The sequence below is a fragment of the Podarcis muralis genome, chromosome 3 (assembly GCF_964188315.1).
Source record: "Podarcis muralis chromosome 3, rPodMur119.hap1.1, whole genome shotgun sequence".
Classification (NCBI taxonomy): domain Eukaryota; kingdom Metazoa; phylum Chordata; class Lepidosauria; order Squamata; family Lacertidae; genus Podarcis; species Podarcis muralis.
In genome coordinates, this window is record NC_135657.1 from 96,537,514 (window position 1) to 96,565,468 (window position 27,955).

At 45.1% G+C, this 27,955-nt stretch overlaps 1 protein-coding gene and 2 long non-coding RNA genes across 3 annotated transcripts in view; 2 read left to right on the forward strand and 1 right to left on the reverse strand.

The window, feature by feature from the left end:
• Positions 1-27,955, forward strand: part of LOC144327306 (uncharacterized) — a 390,895-nt gene that overhangs the window by 359,093 nt on the left and 3,847 nt on the right. The gene's annotated exons all lie outside the window — the stretch shown is intronic.
• LOC114593324 (uncharacterized) lies at positions 2,339-5,459 on the reverse strand. Its single transcript, XR_003705633.2, has 3 exons — positions 5,027-5,459; positions 4,275-4,375; positions 2,339-4,153 (listed from the first exon to the last, which is right to left on the reverse strand). It is a non-coding gene; the product is annotated as an uncharacterized LOC114593324 (long non-coding RNA).
• On the forward strand, positions 16,281-27,897 carry FAM110C (family with sequence similarity 110 member C). Its single transcript, XM_028722413.2, has 2 exons — positions 16,281-17,897; positions 27,240-27,897. The coding sequence occupies exon 1, from the start codon at positions 16,788-16,790 to the stop codon at positions 17,871-17,873; it is 1,086 nt and encodes a 361-aa protein (XP_028578246.2). The 5' UTR covers positions 16,281-16,787; the 3' UTR covers positions 17,874-17,897; positions 27,240-27,897.

A 27,955-nucleotide genomic window follows, 5' to 3' on the forward strand; every position in this document is an offset into this window, starting at 1 on the left:
ACAGAATGTGAACTGAAAGGAGGATCTTGTTTTCTATGTGCAGGGTTTTTATTTATTTTGAAGGAATATTCCACCTGCAGCCTGACGTGGTTTACTGCCATATCTCACTGCTATTAGAACAAAGCCCTGGCCTTGCAATATTTTATGTGCTGTTTTTCAGCATCTGAATGCGTTTTCAACATTTGAATGCATTGCTTTTGTACATTGCCTAAGGCGAATGAGTCCGACAGTATGGAAATAAAAGAAACCAATATATTGTGAATTTCTAACTGCACTCTTAAAAGCACCAAATATATTTATTCTGGCATGCAAGAGAAAATAGAGCTGAAGGCAAATGCATATATTTCAAGGAAAGATGGTTACTCTTGTATAACATTTGATTCTTCTGCTGATATTTGAAACTTTCCGTGCCTGTTCACATTTTATTTCAGAGCAGGAGCTGACGTCAATTGCTTGTTTTGCTTTCCGGTTATGTGCTTTGTTTCCATTCTTGTGCATGGACTACTTGAGATGGAGATGACAAAGGTAAACTGAATGCTCCTGAATGTGTCATGGTGAAAAGAATTTGCCCTTTGACCTCTGGCTCCCTGCCTGCTGTCAGAAATTAATACTTCTAAATGTCTCCCATCAGGTCCTCTTTGAGGAAGCAGGAGAGTGAAAAGTAATTGCCCGACTCTTATTTCTTCCATTACATCTCTACCTGGGGGGTATTCAGAGTGGTGCCCTGGGAATTCAACATTCCTTGTCTTTGTTCAAATGAAAGATGCATATTAGTTCTGCACATTACTGAACGTGCCATATTCATATCAGGCTATTTCTTTTTCTTTTTCCCCAGCTTAAGAGTTATAGCTCTGCATGGAAACAGCTTCCGCCATGCAAGGGACAGGAAAATATACTGCTGTTTTTAGAGCAGAAATAAAACCCTAGGAAGCCCTTCTATTATTTATCTCTCCCTGCTTGCCAGGGATCTTTGCTCATCCCACAAACATACCACTCATTTGCTGGCACCATCATTAGCTGGAGGTGTGTTGAGACAGTCAAGTGAAAGAACACAGAAAGAGATTCCACGTAAGGGTCTTTCAAGGGTCTAGCAGTGGGCGGATTCCACATGGCTAGGATGACCAACCTTGATGGCAGAAAGTGAGGAGGAATTAAAGAACCTTTTAATGAGGGTGAAAGAGGAGAGCGCAAAATATGGTCTGAAGCTCAACATCAAAAAACGAAGATCATGGCCACTGGTCCCATCACCTCCTGGCAAATAGAAGGGGAAGAAATGGAGGCAGTGAGAGATTTTACTTTCTTGGGCTCCATGATCACTGCAGATGGTGACAGCAGCCACGAAATTAAAAGACACCTGCTTCTTGGGAGAAGGGCAATGACAGGACTAGACAGCATCTTGAGAAGTAGAGACGTCACCTTGTCAACAAAGGTCCATATAGTTAAAGCCATGGTTTTCCCAGTAGTGATGTATGGAAGTGAGAGCTGGACCATAAAGAAGGCTGATCGCCGAAGAATTGATGCTTTTGAATTATGGTGCTGGAGGAGACTCTTGAGAGTCCCATGGACTGCAAGAAGATCAAACGCATCCATTCTTAAGGAAATCAGCCCTGAGTGCTCACTGGAAGGACAGATCATGAAGCTGAGGCTCCAGTACTTTGGCCAACTCATGAGAAGAGAAGACTCCCTGGAGAAGACACTGATGCTGGGAAAGATGGAGGGCACAAGGAGAAGGGGGCGACAGAGGACGAGATGGTTGGATAGTGTTTTCGAGGTTACCAGCATGAGTTTGACCAAACTGCGGGAGGTAGTGGAGGACAGAGGTGCCTGGCGTGCTCTGGTCCATGGGGTCGCGAAGAGTTGGACACGACTAAACGACTAAACAACAACCACAGGATGACCAAACCACAACAGGGGTGTGTAGGGCCTTCCTGACGATGGCATCAGCTCCTGGTGGCATCATATTCCAGTTTAAGAGCGAGCTCTGGATTTTGGGAAGCCCTCAGAAAGATGACACCTGGTGACATCCTGCGACCTACTAGCAGACCCTCCAAGTGTCTCTATTTTTCAGGAACAATATTACAGAAGTCACCCCAGTTTTGTTTCTTTTCCTTATAGTTTTTGTTTCTGCATTTCAAAGCTTTACAAATTAATACATGCTTTCCCACTTCACATTCATTTCACATTTGACTTCCAGCCCACCCTTCCATAGTCTCCCTCATAATTTCCATAATTTCTTATTATAGTTATTCCATATGCCATCTTCTCCACAGTATTCAACTGCTGATCTTCATTCAAATCCTACCCGTGTTGTTGCACGTTTACAACACGTGTTCTCCTTCATGGGGAGCACATGTTGCGGTGGGGTCTAACAGGACACCCCCTCTTGGTTACTGGGCGGGACCATTTGGATGGCCATGACTGTGACTGGGCCAATTTGGGTTGTTGGGGAGATTTTGATGTTGCCATTTAGAGGGTTGGCCCGAAGGTTATATATTCTTGGCACGTAGCTTTTTTCAATCTCTTTTGCTGTGGGCATTGGATCACCCGCCCACCCTCCCTAATTTAGGGCTGTGGCGTTTGACATTGCTATGCCTGTCATGGGGTTGTCTGCTTTTGGGGCAGGGGCCTGGTAGGAATTTTGTCCATTTGGCAGATTGGCTGGTGCCATTTGGTTTTTTGCCTACTGCGCAGCAAATTGTCACAACTTGTAAGGCTGCGGTTAGAGATTGGTTAAAATTTGGTTGGTGGAGGGTAAGGGCTGGCTGTGCCTGCCCCTCCAATGCTGCTGCTGCAAGGGAATTCCATTAAAGGAATCCAGGGGCTTGCCATACATTTTTCCGTATCCCTGGCAAGGGGCTAGGGCCGTCCAAGCCCCTGGGAGCATGCAGGGAGAGGTGACGGTGTAGTGCCCAGTCCTATTCTCTCCCCAATATTGTTTTCCCTTACTGGCTTTCGCTGAAATCCAGAAGTCAGTTCTGTCCCGGGGCGGGGACAGATAGTCATAACCAATGCCTAAGCAACCACTCATATTATGTATTTTAATAAAGTTGTGGCCAAAATTATGCCAAAAACCTTAAACAAAAATTCTGTGTAAATTGTGGTTTATTTAGGGGGTGGCTTGGGGACCTCGACATGCAACAATTCTTTAAATATTCAACATAAGGTTTCCACTCCTCCTTAAAATCTGCCCTTGCTTGGTCTCCAATTTTCATCGTTAAATTTGCCCATTTGGCATATTCTGTCAGTTCTAACTACCACTCTATGTTTTATATTTTTATATGGTGGGCACTTCCCAGAGTGGCTGGGGCAACCCAGTTAGATGGGCAGGGTATTATTATTATAGAGTTTGTCCCTATTTCCATCGGAGAAAGGTTTGAGGTTATGTACTAGGTGCATAGTGGTTGCTCATCATGAGAACGTAGGATCCTGCCTTTATAGAGTCAAACCATTGATCCCTATTTAGCGCAGTGCGGCTTACACTAACTGGCAGCAGTTCTTTAGGGTTTCAGGCAGGGGTCCATACCTGGTGATGTCAGGGATCGAACCTGGCACCTTATGCACCCAAAACACAGGCTCTGCCACCGGGCCGTAGCCCTTCCCACATCTCAGCCCTGCCTCTGTTGTTAATAGCTTTCTCTATGACTGCCAAGAGCAGGGGTCAGCAAACTTTTTCAGCAGGGGGCCGGTCCACTGTCCCTCAGACCTTGTGGAGGGGGGCAGACTATATTGGGGGGGGGTGAACGAATTCCTATGCCCCACAAATAACCCAGAGATGCATTTTAAATAAAAACACACATTCTACTCATGTAAAAACACCAGGCAGGCCCCACAAATAACCCAGAGATGCATTTAAATAAAAGCACACATTCTACTCATGTAAAAACACGCTGATTCTCAGACCGTCCGCAGGCGGATTTAGAAGACAATTGAGCCGGATCCGGCCCCCGGGACTTAGTTTGCCAACCCATGGCCAAGAGTCAAGCAATTTCACTTTGGATCTCTTCTGTGTTCTGCTTAAGTTGGGCAAAGGTTATCACTGGAGAGATGTATCTGTACACTGAAAACTCCATTGAGCCTGTTGTTCCCTTTATCTGCGAGTCAAAGTTTCTGTCTGTTCTTCTCCCCCATATAGCACAACAAAGCACGCAATCATCTACAGAGATAAGAAAGCAACAACTGAGCATTTCAGAAGCCTTATTTGGGCTGCAATGAGGTGGCAAAGACCACAGGGTGCTTATCCTGCACCAGGCACAATTTAAAGCATTGGTAATTACCTTTAAAGTCCTAAGCAGCTTGGTTCGATGATACCTAAAGGACTGCCTCCTTCCTTGTCAGCCTGCTTCCTGCCCCTGGTAGAAAGGCCATTGCATCCCACCTAGAAGAAACAGAGGGCAACACATTGAAGGAATGCCTTCTCTGTGCAGCACCCAAAATGCAGAACGACTTGCTCTATGAAGTTTGGCTGCTCGCCCCACAACCGCCCTTTACTGTTTTCCACCAGCTAGTGAAGACTTTTCTATTCTGTCTGGCTTTTGCCTTTGCCGGTCAGATAATAAGTGCTTTTTTTCCTGGAGGTACTCTTTTGAATTTGAAGCTTACTTATTTTCTAAAGTCTGTCATGGCTCCTCTCTGGTAGCCATGTCTCCCTGCTTCAAGCCTCTGACAGAAAGACTGTGTTCTTAAAATAGACGTGAGGCATGGGATTTTCTTCTAAATAAACGAACAATTCAGTTTGATTCTGCGTGCTTCTCAAATAAATAATATTAATTAATGGCTTGTTCTCCCTCATTTCCATCACTCAACATATAGAGAGAACTGTGGTGGAAACTACACACATACAAAAAAACGCTGTAAAAATGCTTTTTTTAAAAAAATGTTTTGAAAAACACATTGAATTTTGCATAGCTCTGTGTCACCATCTAGTGTCACATTTGTATATTACACTTTACATTTACTGTATAGCTGAGTCCTGTGATGAAAGGAGCTCGCGAATGTAGGCCTTTCCAAAAATGCCTCAGTAACTTACATCAAGCGTGGAAATGGCATTCAAAATGGCAGCCTTGATAAAATCAACCACTCGTCATCAGGGCAACCGAGAGTATTGGCAGAGCTGTGTCAATGCCCCGATTCTATGGAAACACACAACATGGGCCAAATTAGATGAGAAGCAGGAGATAGGAAGCAGCTTTCTGACACTGGTGCCTGTCTGTTGTTCTTAAAATGCAGCCGTGAATGCTACAAAGTTGATTGGAGGGGGTGTAGAAAGGGTGCTTGATCCAGTTTCCATAAAAATAAATAAACCAGAATTCTAGCCATTAAGAGTAGGAAGGCATGCTTGGAAGTATGGGGATAAAAATCTAATTAGTCAGAAGGCTAAATAAGGATTCCTCTGAGTGAGTTGAGGCTGCCGTGTCTTGTCAAGCTCCAGGCCTGTTTCCGTGATTAGGAAAAGCAGAATGAAATATACAAAAGGGTATAAATTATGCAAAATAAATAAAATATGTAAACAAGACCAATCTTCGTAAGCATACTGATTCGGTTTGCGCTGAATTTGGATTCCCTGGATGCATAATTTTAACATTGTGCATTCTTTTTTGAAAGTGGGGAATACCAAGTAGAAATAGTCAACAGGTTCCCCCCCCTTCCTTCTGCTGCTGTGTGTGTTTGTGTGTGTAATACCTTTGCTATACAAATGCATAGCAAAGTCACTGTCTTTCAGCCTAACCTACCTCACAAGGTGGTTGTTGTGAGGAGGGGGAGAATTATATAGGTCCCCTTGAGCTCTTTGAGGGAAATGTGCAATATACATGTAATAACAATAATGAATTAATAAAATGCTTGGCCAGCCAACCCTCAAGTTTGTTTGAAACCACAACACCACAAGCTGTATTTTAAGAATTTTACTTCCCTCACAAACCAGCATCCTGCAACTGGAGCAGCTAATTGTAACATGTTCATTGTTTGGAAACAAATTATAAGTGGGAACTTGCTTTGCTGAGTTCCCTCATATGGCGTAAAATGCATTTTGCAAGAGTTTTATAAACATAAAAAGGCAACCTACAGCTAGGCCTCAAAGGGCCTAGTAGCACATTCTACAGATGCACAAAGCACAAAGCTGTTTTTCCTTATTTTGCTTTTTTTTTTACATGTTGCGTTTCAAAGTTTGAAGATTAAACACATAGCCGTGGTTTAGAAAGCGTAAACATATAGTTTTCCGCTTGACAACATAATATTTCTAAGTGGTTTCTCCCTCCCTCAATCCCTTTTTCTGTTTTCGTGGACTCAAGAGCTGTGCAGTGCCTGTTGGTTGTTTTCCAGCAAGCATTGCATGAATTATTCAGGGCAACCCTAGTTAAAATGTGTGTTCAACATCTTCAGTGTTCCTTTAATTCGGTTAAGTGATAGAGTGAATTAACCTGACTGACGTCTTTTTAAATGAAAACATATCCTTAACCTACAGCAAAGTTTTCTCCTTTTTTCGCTCTGATCTCGTTCCAAACCACATCCCCTGAAGGATTAATGCTACAGAAACTTGTCACTTCAGTTGGATCTGAGAGATATGTTGAGTACATTATTATCTCAGTAGGTCATCCAAGAAAATCTGCTCTTCTTCTTCTTCTTCTTCTTTTGCATATTGATGGAAGATCCTTTGAATAAATTGACTTGCATAAGCTGGAGGAAAAAAATGGATTAGGGAAATGATCCACAATGTCTTATTTTCTTACGGTATGGCCAGCTGTATTTACTCAGGATACATCAAGAAATGTGGGGGAACAAAAATAAAATAGAGCTAATTTGTTCTACGATGAGTGGCCACCACAACATGAAGCATGAAGCATTTGTTTTGAATATCTTTGTACTGTATTTCCAGGGGAGGAGATGAAGCAAAGGTGGCAATGGGACCGAGGGCAATTTTATGCTCGTGACCTCTTGGAGTGACTCCACAGCTAAAAGCCTGATTCTGTGCATGTCTGCTCAGAAGTAAGTATAGGCAACAGGCAATTGACATGCGGTTGTGTACAGCTGCATCACGCTGAACCCAGAGGTGACTATAACAATGGCAAAAACAGCTCTAAAAGAGCCCAAAAGGGCAAAAAAGTTGCAAAAACAGCATCTAGCAACCCCAGGAGTCCTTGCACTGACTCTTGAGACCTGTGGAGATCTGGGGTTTGAGCAAGAAGATTTGGAGGGAGCAATTGTGGCGGAGTTTGGCCTCTGGTAAGTGCTGCTGGTCGTTGTTGTTTTTTTATAGGGGTTTTCAAGGGTTCGCAGAGGTTCAGAAGGCGTTCGCAGGCTTTTTCAATGGTGTTTCAAATATACACAATTCAAATATACACACAATTCAGATATACGTGTGGTGCCTTGGAAGTAACCCTCGCATCAATGGGGAGTTGCACATGTAAGAGAAGTCCATCAGATCGATATGGGCTACGAAATATGGGACCTTGGGTTTTGAGAGGGGAAAGCTAGCTTTTAATCTCTACCCAGCCATGAAGCTCACTTGCTTGACCTTGGACAAGTCAACATCCCTCCTCTTTAGCCTGTTTGTTGCTATTTGAATAAATGAGAGACAGTTGCAAAAGTGCTTTGTGCATTGTGATGGTCCTCTGTGGGCACATTCTTAGCCTCCTAGTCTCCAGAATGCACATTTGTTATATGTTTTTATTGTTGCACTCTTTTAAAAAACAAAACAGGACACATCAATGGTTCTTGTCTGTTTAATGTATTCCCAGCTCCATACATTTTTAAAAAAACACCCCTCTAGATTTACCTTGCTTTTTCACCAACTACTAACATTAAAATAAGCTTAAATCATTTTTCTTTTGGGAGAAAATATCTCTCCCCTTCATGATGGCAAGGTTCTCAGTTAAAATGCTCCGTGTTTATACAGCCAGAGTGCAGTGCAAGGTCTCCCAACAGGAGGTGAATTATTTTGGAAGTTCATTATCAAATGGGACCGTATTTTGCTGCTGTGACAGCTGCCAGCTGTTCTCAGTGGGTGTGCGCACCTCGGCCATCTGCTCCCCTTATAAATGTATGAACAGCCCTGACTGTGCCAGAATCCCACCTGGAAGGAATTAAGCGGATGACTGTAGGATATTGGGTCTACTAGTTCTCATCGGACCGTATTCTGCACAGCCACTGTTACGAAAGTGCACTTTCAGTGCAATCCGACGCAAGCGTATCTGTGGCATAGAAAGATGGGGATAGAAATAAGATCTAAGAATGAAAGGAAACCATGTTTACTCTGAAGGAAGTCCTGCTGCATTGGGCTTGCTCCCAAGTAAGTGTGCGTAGGATTGTGCTCCTAGTCTATCACAGATGCTAATGAAGGATGGGTGGGAAGAGTGCAGAAGTACAAGTAGTAGTAATAATAATAATTATTATTATAATAATTATACCCCACCTATCCGGCGGCTTACAGCATATCTAAAAACATAATAAAAACATTAAGCATTAAAAACCTCCCAATACTGGGCTGCCTTCAGGTGTCTTCTAAAAGTTGTGTCATTCTTTATCTCCATGACATTTGAAAGGAGGGCGTTTCGCAGGGAGGGTGCCACTACCGAGAAGGCCCTCTACTTGGTTCCCTGTAACTTTGCTTCTCACAGTGAGGGAAACAGCAGAAGACTCTCGGAGGAGGACCTAAGCGATGTGGGTGGAGATGCTCCTTCAGGTATACTGAAGGACTGGAAGAAAAATGCAATGGTGAATCACTGCAATATATTTGCATTTCACTCGGTTTGCAACATTCAAGTGAAAAGCACCCATTAAAATCTAGCAGCTATACGTAGCACCATTTTCATCAGGTAGCCATGTTCTAGCAGTGTTTTACCACGGCAAATATTTTGGCAGATGTGTATATTGCTAGTGGTTGATATGTCAGAATGTGCTTCTCACACCACCCTGTTTACAGCCTTGTGGTAGATCTATCTGCCTTCACAAGCCTTTCTAAGTGATGACAACGAGGAAACATGACAGAGACTGACCCCGAGCCACAAAGTCTTGGTAATAATGTTCTGAAGTTCTCACGTTTCACTTGTGGTTTACCACAAGATACGTGTGGACATCTGGCGTGAAGGATCTGCTTGTTTCAATGCAAGACCAACACACCACAAATGTGTGAAAGTGAAGCAAGGCAGCCTTGCAGGCTTGGTATGCTGTTGTGTCTCCTTTCAAAGTCAAAACAATATGCCAAGCTGATAACTCCCATGCTGCATTCACAAATAAAGGAGAGGAGAGGTCACTTAAGCTCCTGGAAGATGATAAGCAAATGCATGCTAACATTCCTTCCATGCTCTAAGATCTAGTTAATTCCGCACCACTGTGGAGTAAATGTTGTTTTCGACTGCAGCCTGTATATCATTTTAAACATGTAATATTTACATCGGGGTAATGAGTGTGGATGAAAGGCCTAAGACAGCTCCTTGTAATGTAACCCGTTCGGAAAGTCATTTATTCACTCTAGATTTGGAATGCTTTGGTCTTTGAGGTGACTTTGCTGCTGCTTGGCAAGTCTGGGCAAATGTCAAGTGAGTCACAGAAGGCTCAGCAAATGCCAGCATAACTGAAAATCAGAGGAGAAAAGAGGTTTTGGTGTCAGCACCTTAGGGGGAAACAGGCTTAATGATCTACTGTGAAATCACTGAAGCTTGCAAGAACTTAGCGAACAGAATCGGCACTTCTGGAGCTCATACGGCTTAGCAGCAACCGTCCATAAAGCCCAGACCTGGCCTTACAGGACTCAAGAATCCATGCTTCACAAGATTGTCGTCAAACGTGTACTCTTCCTTGATGCTTCATATCGGATAACTTAAGAGCAGCTACGCTTGCTACAAGGATGTTGCTGAATAGAACATTCTTGTGTTAAGTTGTTTATTATTATTATTATTATTAATTGAGTTCATATACTTTCCTATATTGGGACGCTGGTGGCGTTGTGGGTTAAACCACAGAGCCTACGACTTGCCGATCAGAAGGTCGGCGGTTCGAATCCCCCTTGACGGGGTGAGCTCCTGTTGCTTGGTCCCTGCTCCTGCCCACCTAGCAGTTCGAAAGCACTTCAAAGTGCAAGTAGATAAATAGGTACCGCTCCGGCGGGAAGGTAAACAGCGTTTCCGTACACTGCTCTGGTTCGCCAGAAGCAGCTTAGTCATGCTGGCCACATGAAGCTGTATGCCAGCTCCCTCGGCCAATAAAGCAAGGTGAGAGCCACAACCCCAGAGTCGGTCACGACTGGACCTAATGGTCAGGGGTCCCTTTACCTTTACCGTACTTCCCTATACCCGGAGGTCTCAGGGCCATTCACAGAAAAGATCACAACAATAACACCCCCCCCCCCCCCCAGAAAAGAGCTACATTTTAAAAGGCTATATAGAATGTCAAACAGATCAACCAAAGGCCTGGTTAAAAAGGAACGCTTTTGCCTGGTGCCTAAAGGTGTTTGATGAAGGCGCTGTGATAGGAATTTTATGGTCTTAGATATATGGCAATGTTCATAACCGCATGTACATAGATCAGCGCAGGAAGGCCAACCTGGAACCATTTTGATTCCTAAACTGAGCAAATGTTTTCTCTGCAAGGTCAAACTGGAAAAGCCTCTCCATTGTCTTTTCCTTCACAAATCCTGTCTGCAGGATGGGAATTTCAAAAAATGGCTTTGCATGCCATTTTTCTGTGTCCTCCTTTCCTGTGTGTGAGGGGAGCACCCTGTTGCAACAGATCAATAAAGATCAAGCTTACTAGCTGCTTCTCAATATTCTCAGGTTGGCCTCTGTTATTTTCTCCTACCAATAGGGAACCCATGTAAGGACTCTATATGGGCTCTTGGATACCCCATAAGGGAAAAGGGCATTTTTTTATTTACAACAGCGCCAGGCGAACTTCCCTTCAAAGAGCATTCCACAGACGGGGAGCCACTGCAGAGAAGGCCCCATTCTCGTGTTGCCACCCTCTGCACCTCTCGAGGAGGAGGCACACAAAGAAGGGGCTCAGAAGATGATCTCAGGATCCAGGTAGGTTCATATGGAAGGAGGTGGTCCTTGAGGTCTCACACAAGGCAATCCCCGCTGGCTGCCACAAGTTGTGCTGGGGCAACACCCTTCATTGTGGTGAAGGGCTCCCCCCTCCAAATAATGGGGATTATTGATTATTTATCCTCCTCCACCTCCTCTCTACCTATTTTATCCTCACTACAATCTTGTGAGGTAGATTAGGTTCAAAGAGTGTGTCAAGGTGGCACGTGAGCTGCTGGGGTTCATCTCTAGGTAAACCACCCCCAAGAGGAAGATGGCGAGAAGGGAAGAAAAGGAAAGGCCTTCTCCCCTGCCTTGCCATTTCTACCACACAACTGGTTAACTAAGGCAGACAGGAGAGTGTAAGGCTAGAGGGTGAGGAGGGAACAGGATCTAATTTAACATAAGGACTTTTTGAACTGGTCTGCAGATCTCAGCCCCACATCTGATACACAAGGAGGATGAAATGTCTTAAGAGACCTGCCCGTCAAATGCAGCACGGCAGTTTAGTCATGATGCTGTGCTGGGCTATTTTTGTTCCTAGCTGCCCGTGGGCAATCGCTTTCAGTAATCAGGCATCCTTATAGATCCGTTGTCTGTGAAAGAGAGAGAGCGGGGTTAGATAATATCGCAGTAGGCTGGACAGGATATAACAAGCAAAGGGGGAAGAATCCATTGCCTGCAAAGAGCAGCGAGAGAGGGACTGGAAAGATAAGAATCAAAGGGAAGCTAACAGCGCATGAAACCTCCAAGGGTTGGGTTTTTTAAAAAATAAATAAATGAACAAGTAAGATTTTATTGAATACAAAATGTACAGGACAAACAAAAATATCTTTTTGAAGTTGCCTTATACAGTTCGGACTGTTTGTCTATTCCAGGACTGTCACCACACTACACATTTAAAGCACATGGCTTTTCTAAAGGAATCCTGGGAGCTATTGGTTTGTTAAGGGTCCTGAGAATTATAGTTGCGTGTCGAGGTCCCCAAGCCACCCCCCTAAATAAATCACAATTCACACAGAATTTTTGTTTAAGGTTTTTGGCATAATTTTGGCCACGACTTTATTAAAATACATAATGTGAGTGGTTGCTTAGGCATTGGTTACGACTATCTCTCCCCACCCCGGAACAGAACTGACTTCCAGATTTCAGCGAAAGCCAGTAAGGGAAAACAATACTGGGGAGAGAATGGAGCTGGGCACCATACTGTCACCCCTCCCCGCATGCTCCCAGGGGCTTGCACGGCCCTAGCCCCTTGCCAGGGATACGGACAAATGTCTGGCAAACCCCTGGATTCCTTTTAACGGAATTCCCTTGCAGCAGCAGCATTGGAGGGGCAGGCACTGCCAACCACATCCCCTCCACTAACCAAATTTTAACCAATGCCTAACCACAACCTTGGGGGGACGCGGGTGGCACTGTGGGTAAAAGCCTCAGCGCCTAGGGCTTGCCGATCGAAAGGTCGGCGGTTCGAATCCCCGCAGCGGGGTGCGCTCCCGCTGCTCAGTCCCAGCGCCTGCCAACCTAGCAGTTCGAAAGCACCCCCAGGTGCAAGTAGATAAATAGGGACCGCTTACCAGCGGGAAGGTAAACGGCGTTCCGTGTGCTGCGCTGGCTCGCCAGATGCAGCTTTGTCACACTGGCCACGTGACCCGGAAATGTCTCCGGACAGCGCTGGCCCCCAGCCTCTTGAGTGAGATGGGCGCACAACCCCAGAGTCTGTCAAGACTGGCCCGTACGGGCAGGGGTACCTTTACCTTTACCCACAACCTTACAAGTTGTGATTTGCAGTAGGCAAAAACCAAATGGCACCAGCCAATCTGCCAAATGGACAGAATTCCTACCAGGCCCCTGCCCCCAAAGCAGACAACCCCATGACAGGCATAGCAAGGTCAAACGCAACAGCCCTAAATTAGGGAGGGTGGGCGGGCGATCCGATGCACGCAGCAGAAGAGACTGTACCAAGCTGTGTGCCAAGAATATATAACCTTCGGGCCAACCCTCTAAATGGCAACATCAAAATCTCCCCAACAACCCAAATTGGCCCAGTCACAGTCATAGCCATCCAAATGGTCCCGCCCAGTAACCAAGAGGGGGTGTCCTGTTAGACCCCACTGCAACACGTGCTCCCCATGAAGGAGAACACGCTTCCTGTGAGGGGTAAACTGCAATCCCCACTGCCCACCTGTCAAAATTGCCTGAGAGGCAGATCCTGATAAGGTTCTGGCTCATGGAGCCATAAAGGTCCCCCACCCACGTCCATCGAAAGGGGGGAAAGTCCATTTACAAAGATGTCAGGAAAGTCACCAGGAGGCCTGTACACCTCTTCCCTCTGCTCTTCCTGCTCTACCACCCTGAGCCAGGTGAACAACTCCTGCTCTTTTAAATGACTATACCAGTTCCCCCTTGTTATTCTTAGTGCAAAATAAATTGCACCAGTTCTCCCCTTGTTACAATTAGTATAAAATAGATAGTTCGGTCAGTAGAGCAGGAGACTCTTAATCTCAAGGTCGTGGGTTCGAACCCCACGTTGGGCAAAAGATTCCTGCATTGCAGGGGGTTGGACTAGATAACCCTTAGGGTCCCTTCCAAGTTCTTTAAGTTCTATGATTCTATTACTCCCTGTCCATGGAATTCACTCCCTGAACATGGACACTGTGCTATCTCTCTTCTAAACCTGGTTTTCAATGTGTCCTTTTGCCTTAATCATCATTCTCCCTTGCAGTCAACCATATGATAGGGTTGCCATATTTGGACGCAAAAGTTGTTGATTTCAAGTGCATCCAATGTACATTTTATGCAAATGACTCCGTCTCACAGACCCAGCACCCTTAACAAACTATAGTTCCCAGTATTTAAATGTATGGTGTGGTGACGATGCTAGGAGAGACGGACGTGTGTTGCATGTATTATATGGATCTGCCCTTCCTTTCAACTCGCTGTCAGGCTTTCTTCAGCAGATTCTCAGTCCTACCACCTGCGAGCTTTTCACAGATAGCATCTCCAGGCCTCCCTCCCAGTCCCAACATCATTTCTCTCTCAGCCTTCCTTTTTCTGAAATGAGGTCACAAGCACTCACCTATCCCAAACCCTTTGAAGTCAATGGTAGGCCTTTCCTTGATCAAGACGGGCGTTAAGAAAGAGCAGAGGCCACCTTGGCTGCTTCACAAGCGTGTGATTAGGCAGAAGTTCACTGACAGAGGAATTCTGGAGACAAGCAAAGAGCGAACTGTTAACATTGGTCAGATTGGCAGCTCGGCTCTCCCCACGCAGTTAGCAACTGGTGCCTCTTTCTCAATCAAGGAAATGAAAATTGTATGCCAAGCCTTACAGTTTAACTGTTTGACCAGGGATTATATGCAGACAGTTCCAAGCCTGTCTGGGTTGCACTTTGGGTGAACTTTGATAATCCTTTGCCGATTCTTTCTCCTCCCTCTCTAGTCGATGCTTCACAATGGGGGAGGCGGGGGAAAGCAGCTCAGTTGGATCGCTTTGCGTATCAATTGACACAACTTAGAGCGGCCTCTTCTTATCCTTTTGTCGGTGGTCTGAACATCTCTCCAGTGACATCAGCTGTTTGCAAAAGCAGAAATATCCTAACAGATTCCTGATGCAGAAATGACCTCATAAGGACGGTGTGTGTATGTGTTTGAATGGAACTCAGACCCTAAGTTTTATGAACATCACACACAGTCCAGCAAGAAACACTGGGCTCTTGTCCGGAACATTTGCATGCACTATAAGAACTGATCGCATGTGTGATTCTGCTCCGTGCAAAGTAAACCTAATGAACCTTGAATGCTGGGATTTAAGCTCATTTGTTTCTTACAGCTTTGGAATTGATATAATTATAGTGAAGAGCTGAGCCATTTTACCCTTGTTATCCACAACATTACTTAATCTCGAGAGTTAATTCAATTAGGAGAAGCTTGTTATCACGTGCAGGTTGAAGCCTCTCAGTGCAGAAGAAGGTCCAAGAAGCGGGCTAGCAGAAAACAGGGCATCCTGTCTACATTCAGAGCTTGCCTTGTGTAAACGTGGAGAATGTCTGTCATGAAGCATCTGATCTACTGAAAACACCTGGGACTGGGGTTGGTGTGGCAGAAAACTGTGTCTGAGCAGGATGTCACAGCCAAGATGGAGGTAATGAGCAGAAGTAAGAACTTAAGTTGCAATCAGTCATGCTGGGAAGACTGGAACAAAGCAATAAATAGAAAAATACATATTTCCTTTGAAAACTGAACAGAGGTGGGAAGCCTGTTATCTCAAGGGTCACAATCCCTCATGGTGTGGGGAGAACTTTCCAGAGACTTGCTGGCAGCGGTGGGTGTGGTATCTGCTTCTAAAGCAGTGTTTCCCATACTTGGGTCTCTGACCATTTTTGGACTACAATTCCCATCATCCCTGTCCACTGGTCCTGCTAGCTTGGGATGATGGGAGTTGTAGTCCAAAAGCTGCTAGATACCCAAGTTTGGCTAACACTGATCTAAGGCCTGCTACAACAAAACAACAACATGGAGGCTGCACTTACCCAATATGTTTTTTTCTTGACTTCTTACAGATCTTGGCCATCAAAGTCAAATGATAGGTGGCCCATTGACAGTATTTGACCAGTCAGTTTCCAAATGTCACAACTGTTTCTTCTAGTCAAATGCCTTAATAATAACTTGCGTAAGGATGAGTCCCTAAGCACCTGACATATATTAATGAACCAAGCTTGACAGAACCTTTGACTTCAAGGTAGGAAATCTCCAGATAGCAATCGCTTTGCATATCCCCAGGGCAAGCCACAGCAGCTGCTGAGCTGCCTGATGGCTTTTTAAAGCAAAGAATGAAGGGTATTCATTGGGTGAAGGAAGGACTGCAATTCAATGATAGAGCAAATGATGTGCATGCGAAAGGTCGCTAGGTTTTAAACTCTGGTTTAAAAAGAAAATGCATTCTTGGCTGCTTCTATCTCACTTTCCCTGATGGTTCTCTGATATTTCTAGCAGCTTTGAGTCAATGACTTATGGGCTCCTTGTTATGTGTGTGTCTGTTGTTGCCCCAGAAGATATTTAATAGGGCTAGTTCTGGAGCTGCTGCAGGAAATTTCCAAAATAACAAAACGGGTAATAGAAGCAATCCCGTGCCCTTTTTAAACCTAGTTCCTCTCTAGGAGGAGGCAGCAGTGCATTTGCAAAGTTTCTCTCCCCGGCACCTCTGTCCCTCAGCCTTTTGCTGCAGGAGGACTCCTCCGGTATTTTCATTCACAGAGAGAGACTTCCCTGGCTGCTGTAGGAGGAGGCAGCTGAAAGCATATGCTAAACAAACACTTTCATTAGGGCTTGTCCTTGCTAGAGGCAAATGGAGTGTTGATGGTCTGAGCCACTCCTCTAACGTCAATGAGCCATCTCCTTCTCTGGGTGATGTCAGAGAGGCCTCGGCGCTCAGACAGGATTGGCTGTGTCTGGCTCGCAGGGGTTGGCTCAGCCGAAAGGTGAATGTGCAAGGAAGCAGCTGTGTGGAGGTGCGTGCAGTCAGAGTGTCTGCAGCAAGCGCAGACAGTTGGGCTGTTTCTAAGGCAGAGAGGAGTTTTCTCCTTCCAAAGATAGATAATAGTAATAAAAACAGAGCAAGCTAGCAGCAGGGGCTGGCTGTTTTGGGGAAGGATCCCTGAATTTGTTATCCATGAAGGCTTGGGACTTAAGGGAGGAGACAGGGATTGTGAAATCGGCTGTTCTTTTTCCTGAACTGTGAGTGAGCTCGTGGGACACCTGAGAGCTGCCTGCTATGCCAACAGAAATCTCTCACGCGGTGAGAATGCATGCCATCTCTGGCTTCCATTCCTCGCTGACAGTGCGGCTGCTCAACAAGGGCCCCGAATACCTTCGCAAGCAGATGGAGGCGGGCAACCCGGGCCGGAAAAGCGCCGTGGAAAGACTGGCAGCAGACAAGGCCAAGTATGTCAAAAGCCAGCAGGTAATCAACACTAAGCAGGAGCCGGTCACCGCACTCAGCTCAGCTTCCGAGAGCAGCAGCAGTGAGAGCACCTCCGTGGAGAGCAAGAAAGTCAACAATCACCTGCCTGAGGAGAAGAGTGCCACATCCAACATAAACAACGCCATGGATCCCAGCCCCCTTCCGCTTGAGCGTGGTGACCTTCCGATCGTGAGGCGCAGCAGTGCCAAGAGGCAGATCAGGCCGGACTCTTTGGTGATCTATCGCCAGAAATGTGAGTTTGTGAGAGGTCAAAGCCAAGAGAGTGCTCGTGGGAGTCTGGTCCGAAGGCTGTTCCCGAGTCCTTTCAAGGAAAAACCGTCGCCTTCTGAGGCAGCCAAGGCCATTCTGAAGGAAGATATTGCTGACCCTGAAACAGAAGGGTCCATTTTGGTCAAAGGCACAAGCCAAAACTCTGATCTGGCAGGACACAATGCTCCCCCAAACACAGGCCCAGCAACCATCCTCACCAGCAGATGTGAAAACGCCTCAAATTTGACGGTAGCCCCTCATGAGATCAAGGAGGCGAGGCGGAAAGGTCTGCACCGGTCCCAGTCGGACATTAGTTCTCGGTATTCGAAATCTTTCTCCGAGTTTGACACGTTCTTCAAGTACTGCGGCCTGGACACTGAGGTCATAGAGGACCTTGGCCAAGAGAACTTTTCAGTGGCTTCTGACAACTTCTCCTTCCGTATCCGCAGCATCAGTGTGGCAACGTCGGAAAGCGACTTCACGAGGCACAGCGGCGACGATGGGCTCCTGGAAGAAGAGCTCACAGAACAGGTCCCTACTGGCACGTCAGTAATTGAACGCAATGCTCGGATAATCAAATGGCTGTACACATGTAAGAAAGCCAAGGAGGCTAAGACCATGCTATAGTACCTCCGAAAACATCATTGCCAGGTAAGGGTAATGGGTATGCAATGCCCATCTTATATTATCTTATGTATCTTTGGCTGTACTGGAGTGTTTCTTTACACAGTGACCTCCTCCCTTCACCTCTTGCATGGGGGGAACCATACTAAGGGGCATAAAGAACGGAGGACCTAATCTACAAAGACAGGGAGGAAAGATGTAGATGATGTACCGACTGGGCACAATGGCTGCATTTGGAGTTTCAAATTCTATGCAGATCAATGTCGTCAGTATGTACACCTGATCTGCTTTTCAGAAATGTTGTTGTTGTTTTTCTCTTCTTCGCATGACATAGAATCATAGGGCTTTTAAGGTGACTTTTTAAAAGTCGTGTTACTTTGCTAGAGTGGGATCAAACCCTCAGGAGGAAGTCGAAAGTCACGCCTGCAGCCTGCTGCCTGGCAAATAGCTTGTTTACCAAAGTTCCTGCTATGTTAACAGGAAATCTAGAAATTCACCCAGGACTTAATTATCTCTCATCAAGATAAACAAACTGGACCCCTTGCTGTTTAGGAGCTGTCCATTTTGGTCCCCTGCCTCATTTCCCTGTCTGGGCTCCCTCTGCACATGCAAGCAAACCATGCTAAATTAAATTTTTGCCAGTCTCCCTTCCTCTTCTTCATTTCACCTGGTTTGTTGAGTGACACGGCTCCTCTCATATCCCCGTAATAGCTTGCACCACCTGTCTCCTGGCACCCCCATTTTCTGATGTGCTGAGAAGTGGAATTTGTCTTGCTGCTCGATTTCATTTAAATCATTTTGCTCAAAGTGATAGCAGCTGGGCAATATGGCTGCAGCTGCACAGAAAGGAAATTTGGAGCATTAGGCTTGCAATCCTCCGTACTACGATTTTACCCCGCTGAACCTGGTGGGACTCACTTCCCACTAAACATGGATGAGATGGTGACGTTCGCTTGTGAATCTAGCCATGCTTTCTTGCAAGTAGGTTCCTTTGCAAACAACGTGCTTATGGTGAGGGTATACTCACTGCAGAGATTAAAAGAAAAAGCCCTTTAACATGCAAAAGCCCTGTAGTTGTGGAAAGTTCCACACAGACTTGGGCCTTGCTCTTGTTGATTTTACAGAAGGCTGGATCGCACTAGACCTTTTCTTCTCTGTCTGTGCAACTGTGATCTATCCTTGTGAGAAAACATTTGTATGCACAGCTAATGACAGTGATTCCAGTAATCCCAGTGGCAAGTAAAATGCAGAATACTGTACAGAGAATACAGAAATTGTTGCCATCTCTATCTGTGTTGCACCACTGTTTCCATATGTGATTTTGGATGTGCTAATGGGACACTGAGCATGAATACTGACCCTGTGTCTATCAAGTGCTATATCAAGACAGGATGTCCCTGACTTATGACAGGCTCCATGTCCTTCCATAACAAGGGGCAAAGTCCAGTATCCAGGTAAGTATACTACAAGTCCTGCTGGGATGAACAGAGATTAAACACTCAGTGGTCATCAGATTACACCCCTTTGCTCCAGTTCATCCATTCTAGGGTGTTCGCAGGGGCACCACTGCACAGGAGGAGCTTTGCAAGAACTAGCAACTGCTTTGCTCTCTTCTAAGCAGGAATGTGCTGGGAGCAAGCAGCTCTTCCTGTTTCCAGAAACAGCTGGCTGTGCAGAGTGCTCTTTGGTGTCCCACGTGACAACCACAAAACGACGCCCTTCCGTATCCCGAGCAAGGTTTCAAGTTAAACAAACAAACACTGGAAACCTGTTTGATAAATAAACCGGTCAGGTGTTCTTGTAGATAGGTATGTCTGCAAGCATCCTAAGGCTGGGACGCAGCAGCCTTGAGTATGCTGGAATAGTCAATTGCTAAACGAAGCCACCACGGTCTGTCCAGAAGCTGACCATAATCTACAAACACCTCATTGGTGCCTGTTGTGCACAGCTGGCAGAATGCAAGCATGTTGTTGTTTTTAGGCCGATAGGGACTGGGTGCCCTTCCTCTTGCACTTTTCCAGATTTAATGAGGCCCATGTGTCTGTGTTATGTTGCGGTCATTGTATGGAGGAATTCCCAGCTGAAGAATTTGCAGTGTGATTGGTTTTTTAAACTTATTTTTCAGTTGCTAAAAATACATATAACAAACAATCCCCATTTACTTCGCTTTCAAGACATAGGTTGCATGCACCCCACACATTTGTAGCACATTTAAAGGACATTAAGAATCCTAGAAACTGTACTTTACCCCTCACAGAGCTACAGTTCCCAACAGCATTCACAAACTAGTTCTCGGGATCCTTTGGGAGAAGTAATGTGCTTTAATAATAATAATAATAATAATTTATTATTTATACCCCGCCCATCTGGCTGGGTTTCCCCAGCCACTCTGGGCGGCTTCCAGCAGAACACTAAAATACAATAACCTATTAAACATTAAAAGCTTCCATAAACAGGGCTGCCTTCAGATGTCTTCTAAAAGTTTGGTAGTTATTTTTCTCTTTGACATCTGGTGGGGGGGCGTTCCACAGGGCGGGTGCCACTACCGAGAAGGCCCTCTGCCTGGTTCCCTGTAACTTGGCTTCTTGTAGCGAGGGAACCGCCAGAAGGCCCTCAGCGCTGGACCTTATTGTCCGGGCAGAACGATGGAGATGGAGACGCTTCTTCAGGTATACTCAGCAAAGCACCCTCAACAAATTACAATTCCCAAATTATTTTTCTGGAGACAGTCACATGCATCAAATACATTTTTAAAACTATGGTGTGTGCACAGCCACAGAGAGAGACATAGGGGCAGCTCATATGGACCTGGCAGGGAAGGTATACAGTTGAAGTCTCCTTTTTCTATAATACCCACTGCACCTACACCTTGTGAATTACAAGGTTTCTCTACTTGTAGCATCTGGATTAAGAAGGTGCATTTAAAAGAACCACAGTCAAGCACAGAACCACGATTAAGTGTAGCGTCAATTGTTTAATTACAGCCTGATTCTCACAGAACAGAGTTCAGCACGTTTAGAAAAGCGCTGACCAGACAGCACCTAGCAGCTCCCATTCAAATTAAGAATGTCCCAAGGGCCCAGTCCTTATCTGTCAGCATTTCCTTCCTTCCTTCCTTCCTTCCTTCCTTCCTTCCTTCCTTCCTTCCTTCCTTCCTTTGGTCTTCTACTATTGCAGACAGCTTTTGCAACTATCTATGTCTGCTGACGTTAATTTTCAAAATGTGCAATCTGCAATTGAAATGCGTGGATTTAATCCCCCTGAGGTAATTTGAATGGAAAGCAGTTGAGATCCATTCGGTCTTGAGGATCCAAATGCTACGGAATTCCCCTGATCAGCAGAGGGGAAACTGAGTCTCTCTCCATATTCTTTCTCAACGCAGTCAGTTAAGGTTATGGCTATGGCTGCACACTAGGATGTGACTCTTGATCAGGGCTGGATTTAGGTTTGATGAGGCCCTAAGCTACTGAAGGTAATGGGGCCCTTTATATGTCCAGCTGTCCTTTGTCAACAACAAATTGTCACTGTTTTTTTGTGTTGAATATATGCTATATGATAATTTATGGACCTAATAGGTATCTAAAGCACATAACAAAATATGTATTTTATCAAAGTAATTGTTGAACTGAAATACAATCAAGAAGAAGTATATTAATAGTGAAATACAATAAAGAAGAAGAATATGGGGGGGGGGGGGCAAGAGAGTGGGGCCCTAAGCTATAGCTTGTTTAGCTTATACATAAATCCAGCACTGCTACTGATGTTCGAACGCAGAGGATTCCCACAGTGTCAACTTTGGGTAGGGTGGGGTTCCAAGCAGAAAACACTTGATAGCTTCTGTACAGAATGCTAAACAGTTAAACATTGGTTGGTATTTTTTTCTTTTAAGGTAGCAGAACCGAAATGCCCGAGGTCAGATTCCCATTAAGGTTTTATTTTAAGCATAGCAAAAACAACAAATCTCTTTATCTCCATTCCTGGGGAAAATGAATAACTGTAATAATAGCTTTTTCTCTCATAAATCTAATATAAGTTTTTTATGAGAGGTGGGGAAGCCTCACCACAAATGCCTCACATGTATATCCTAATCATTTCTGCACGCAGCTGAAGATTTCTCCATGATTAACTATGGTCGAGCATTTATTTAAAAACACACCACCTGGCTAGCTCCACCCCCCTCCTGCATCTATACTGATGCAATGCCGGACCACTACCAGGTGCAAAATAGGTGTGATTTACTATGAATTAATTTTTCTCCTACGAAATTATGTTAAGTAATTTGTCCCTCCACTGTCAGAGGCAATATACCAGTGGCCCAGAATCACAAGTGGGGAGAATGTGCTTGCTCTCAAATCCTGCCTGTGAGTTTTCCATAGGCTGCTAGATGTGCCTTTGACCTGACCCAGAAGGGGGTTTTCCATGTGCTCTTATGAAAGCCCTTCTTCATGTCAATAAACAGAAGGTTCTATAATTAAATACTGGTCTTGTCTGTGTTGCAGAAAATATCATGGTCCAGTCCTGATCCTTACCATTGCTGCCCAAAAGTAAGTCCCACTGAATTTAGTTGGACTTAACTTGCAAGTGAGACAGATAGTGATGCCTAAGGAGGGTAGATAGAACAGATACCTTGAGAATTTGGGTTGGCCCAGCCATGCATCAGGGAGAAGCAGCTTGATTCAGGTATCAATGAAGGCAGGAATCAGTGTGTGAATGATGGAGCAAGAGTTGTTTAAAATAAACAGAGGATGTGGGTTCTGCTTCAGATGGCAAAATGTCTTCCACTGGTACTGTAGATCCCTGTGGGGCAAGCAAGCAGGATGGGATTGGCTGTTCACCTGAGAATGCTACAGTACATAACAGAGTCTATGCTTCTTAAATTCCCCTTAGTCTAGAACATATGACCATCCTGCTTCTGTCCTGGTATTCTCTACAGCTCCTTGTTATTTGGTACATGACGGCTGTTCTGGTATCATACATTTGCTACTTCAGAAATTTGGGGCACCAGTTTGCATAAAATACGTGCATACTAATATATAACTATAGATGCAAATTTAGGCAGGATTTCAGAGGGTGGGGGTGGAGGGAAAAGCAAACTCTGGCTCTTGTCATGGCTTACTCAGAGCCATGAGCCACCAACAGGATTTTCAGGATCCAGTACAATGTATGTGGATTGATGCCTCCATCTCACCCACAATCTGTTGGCATTAATTGCTGCTTATGTGCATATTAAGGCATATAACTTGACCTCTCTCTCTCTCCCCCCCCCTCTCTCTCTCTCTCTCACACACACACACACACAAACACCCCTATTTCATACCCTTACAAGTCACCTGTCACTCATCAATACCATCCACTTGTGGCATCCAGAAATCACAGATAAAAAACAATTTGTGCCACAACTGGGAAGCAGCCAACTGTGCAGAGCAGACTCTTCAAAATATTTAATCAGGCATCATATGCGCCACATCATCAAGGCACTGAGCCTGTAGAAGACTTTTGAGAAAACATGTTCCCATCTCTAAAATGGGTGGACAATCCAAAAACTTGCTTTTTTTTTTTTGTTTGTTTAAAAAAAAGCCTAAGAGATTATAACACAAACAGCCTTCTCCCTTCCTGCATCTGAAATGGTGGGGACAAACTCCAGGGCAATGCTGTTATCCCAATGTCCCACTTGTAAACTTCCAAGAGACATTAATTTTATTAGCATTTTTATATCCTGCCCACTCCTCAAAGTGTTCAGGGCTGTGTTTGTGCTTTCCCCCCCTTTACCCATTTTATTCGCCTCACAAGGATCCTCTGAGGTGGACTGACCAGGTTTGTGGTCACCCAATGAGCTTCAACACCCACTGTAATCGGCACCACTAATTACTAATTTGCAAGCACTTATAAAGGCTCTGAAGGGGGATCATAGTAAAGACCATCTGAGAGCCAGGACGTACAATGTTCAAATAAGGCTCTCTGTTGGACATTCTTGGCAACTAATTGCACATTTTGTGCTCGCATAAATGTGGTAAAATGTACGGTCATGTGCCTGCAAGAGGCTTGTTTTTCTGTGATACTCGCTAACACAGACAAGCTTTCATTAAACTAAAAGCATTCAAGTGTTGCATTTTAAGAGCACGCAGGCAACACACACGCTGCCTTTTAGACCAGGTAATCTCTGTTAATCTAAACTACAAAATGCCCAGATATAATTCATCATCACGTTATTTACACAATTGATTAGTCAGAGGATGAGCCGTTTGAGAGTCGTACACCTGCGGCTCTGTAATCCAGGCCTAGTTTTGCAAGGCTGGGAACTTCCTGCCATGAAACAACACATCCTTGACTTCCTGCAAATATTGGCCCTTGTCCAGAGAGCAAACAGAGATGTCTGTACCTGTTAGCAGTTTTATCAGGCCCTGCACTTCTAAAGAAAGGCAGCTAGCAGACAGGATTGTAACTGTGGAACAGAGTTCATATTTTTTAAAAACACCCTGGGGCAGAAGGATACCCTACGTACAATCTAGATGGCAAAGCCTGCACGTTGAGTTTGTCCTTGTGCCTTCATGTCCAGTAATGTCTGTGGAACTGCTTAAGGCTTGTAGAGTTAAGCACCCGTGGCTCTTTGCAAACTTTGTGCTGGATGTGCACTGTAATTAGTTTGCTAAGATTTCCAGCAGCCCAACTGGTAGGAGCCATATAATTTATTTTTTTTAATTAACAGATCAAAGCCCTAAAATGAGGTGATTGCTTTTAAGTGCTCTGATAAACCAGGCTCACCTTTATATAGAGAATGAGGAGAGCACCACCCTCTGAAGCACAGGCAAAATGCACAGTGGGTGGCAGAGGAGAAAAAGCCATAGGTCAGTGGCAGAGCCGGTAGTCTACCTGCAGGAGCTTCTAGGTTTGATACCAGATATCCGCAGGTAGGGCTGGGAATGGCCCCTGACTGAAATCCTGGAGAATTTTAGCTTTCAACCAGAGTTGGAACTGGCTTGCAATACAGCCAATGCCAGTCCCTAGTTACTGTTATCCACAGTTAGCGCTGTTCCACGAATGCTAAGGTAAAACAGCAAAGGACCCCTGGACGGTTAAGTCCAGTCAAAGATGACTATGGGGTTGCAGTGCTCATCTCGCTTTCAGGCCAAGGGAGCTGGCGTTTGTCCACAGACAGCTTTCTGGGTCATGTGGCCAGCATGACTAAACCGTTTCTGGCACAACGGAAACACCATGACTGAAAACAGAGCAGCACACGGAAACGTTGTTTACCTTCCCACCGCAGCAGTACCTATTTATCTACTTGCACTGGTGTGCTTTTGAACCGCTAGGTTGGCAGGAGCTGGGACAGAGCAACGGGAGCTCATCCCGTCACACAGATTCGAACCGCCAACCTTCTGATCGACAAGCCCAAATGGCTCAGTGGTTTAGACCACAGCGCCACACGCTCCCCAAGCTCCTCCACTCCATGGCGACCACACTATCAGTAATGCTGCCAAAGGAAGAGAGGGAGTGAGTTGCTGCCTGCTACCAATCTTTTAACCACGTTTAAGATCTCTCTAACATGATGTCTGCACAAACAGTCTTTGAAGCTGCCCTGTACAAAAATACAACCAGTGTTTTTTTCTTTCCCTGGGGGTACTCAAGAGTACGCAGTTCCGGCACCTTTTTTTTTCTAAAAGAAAGGCAGTGGTTAAAAGTTTGGCACTTGCACATAATTTCACCAGGTGGTGAGGAGAAATTTACTGTCCTGCTTCCCATGATTTCTGATTCAGTTCCTGATATATGAAAAATAGTTTCCACTTGAAAAATACATCTCACAGCTTACCATGTAAATATATCCGCATCACAGTAAAATACCACTGGGTCAAGTAGTTATCCAGTAAATCTCGCTGGATTTGCCACCTTTTCCCCTCTACACAGCCTGTTAAATTCTTGCCCATTCTCTTAACTGCCCAGGAGTCTTGCCAGGCAGGAATAGGAAGAATGATTTTCACAACAAAATCAGAATCGTTCCAGTAACCCGAGAAACACAGCACATATTGGCATGAGTTTAACGTTAACGATAAAGCATTCAGGTCTCCGAGCGAAGTGCTGGTGATTTAAACCAAGGGAGGTTGGCTTGCTGCACCTGCTGAGAATGCAACCCATAATTGCTGAAAATCCAGGCACATCCCACCCACGCGGATGCTAAGCCTCTATTTGCAAGAGAACAAATAGCTAGCAGTTAGGGGAGCTTTTCTATCAGGGCCTATAAGGCTGAGTTCTGGCTGACAGCAATTATCCCCAGACGATTGCTAGGAAGTGCCTACAGAGTTTCACTAGGTTCCCGCTGCTTTGTCAGAGCTGTGCTTAACCGGGCTTTGCCGCGTTTGTCGTCTAAATGTTTGCTTTAAAAAATTAAAAATAAAACTGAGGGCTAACGCAGGGGTGAAAGGAGGCAAAGCAAGTTGTGAGCAAATGGGCCCCTCTTCAGCTTTGGGGGCAGGAGAGTTTCGTAGGCTGCGGACTTATGAAAGCTCAGTGGCCAAGAATCAGGAAGTGTTGACTGGTGAGCTGCTTACATGGCCACCAACAAATGTCACCGTCCCTCAGCGGACAAAGAAAAGAGAGGAGCAATTGAACAGGGTGTGCATGTAGTTACTCGACTGTATGCTAAGGTGCCCCAAGAGAACTGCTTTTGCACAAACGCTGAGCTTTTAATGGGTCAGGAGCTTAAGCCATGAATCTTTTATATCCCCAGCTTAATTTTTCATGGGGTTCTAGTATGACTTGTAAAACATGGCATGAATAAATAAAGCAGACCTGTGTGCAGTGCAGGAAATCTAATTTAGCTCAAGGAGTTGCTAGTTAAGGAGCCATTTCTATCATTTAAGCCTTTAGGTATGTGCCGTCGTTTTTAAAGGAGGCATGTTTTGTTACAACAGGCAGTGCCATACAGTGAAATAATGCAGGAGTGGGGAGTCTAGAGCCCGAGGAGCCAAATGCGGCCATCCAGGCCTCTATCTGGCCCTTGGCACACCACTCGCCAGCCTCGCTTCATGCCCTCAAGCAGTTTTTTGCCTTCAGTATCAGTGGCAGTATGTGCCTGAATAACAATTGCTTGGAATTACCGGTACAAGTGAGGAGACTGTTGTTGCACTCAGAGCCTATGTGTGGGTTTTTCCATAGGCATCTGGTTGGCCGTTGTGAGGTAAGAATGCTAGACAAGAGAAGCTCTTGGTCTGATCCAGCAGAGATCTTTTTATATAGTAAACCACCAATGCAGTCAAGCTTTAAAATACTACTCCAGTACTCATTATACAGCTGGATTAAAAAAAATGTATTAGCTCAATGGCAGCGTGAAGTGTTTCATAGTATTTCAGTAACACTTTCCCCTTCTTTTCTTAGAACGGAGGAATTCCCCTGAGATGGAGTCTGGGAACATGGACTTGTAGCAAAATGGTGGAATACGGACTTGTGGCAACCATTTCTATCATGGTTCCTCACCTGCACAAGTGAGTCCCATGAGACGACTGAACCGCAAATTAAAAAGGGAATCAATACCAGCGCCTGGAAAAGAAGGAACAGCCATAGCTAAATGGTGAAGAATCAGAAGTCGTTGCCCCATAATACCAACTTACTGAAGGGGAACAGAGATGCTGGCCTGCACACGGAATTTATCTGACGCTCAACCTTCTAGCGAAGCAGAAACCGAGAGTTGGTAAACTCTGAGTGTCTTCTCACAGAAGGCAATGTCCTAGATTAGTATCACTTCTGTTACAGCAAATTGCATGTGCGCTGTTAGGTGTGAGGAACCTAATGCCATGTGTGCCATGTGTTCATGCTGTGGGAAACTGCACTGAACGGTGGTTTCCTAACGAATAAACACATCATGCGCACATCTGGCAAAATAGGCATATGTGCAGCTGCCCAATGTTCATGTTGATTTTCTACGTGGGAATGACCTTTGGCGTGAAGTTTCCCTGAAGTTGGGGTTCTGGTGACAAAACCTCCACCTTCATTTGTAACAGGAAACTGCTTTCCTAAACAATGTCTCTCAAGTGTATATGCTTTATCCATTCTTTCTTCACATGAGGGATCTCCCACATACTGCTTGTTTTTCA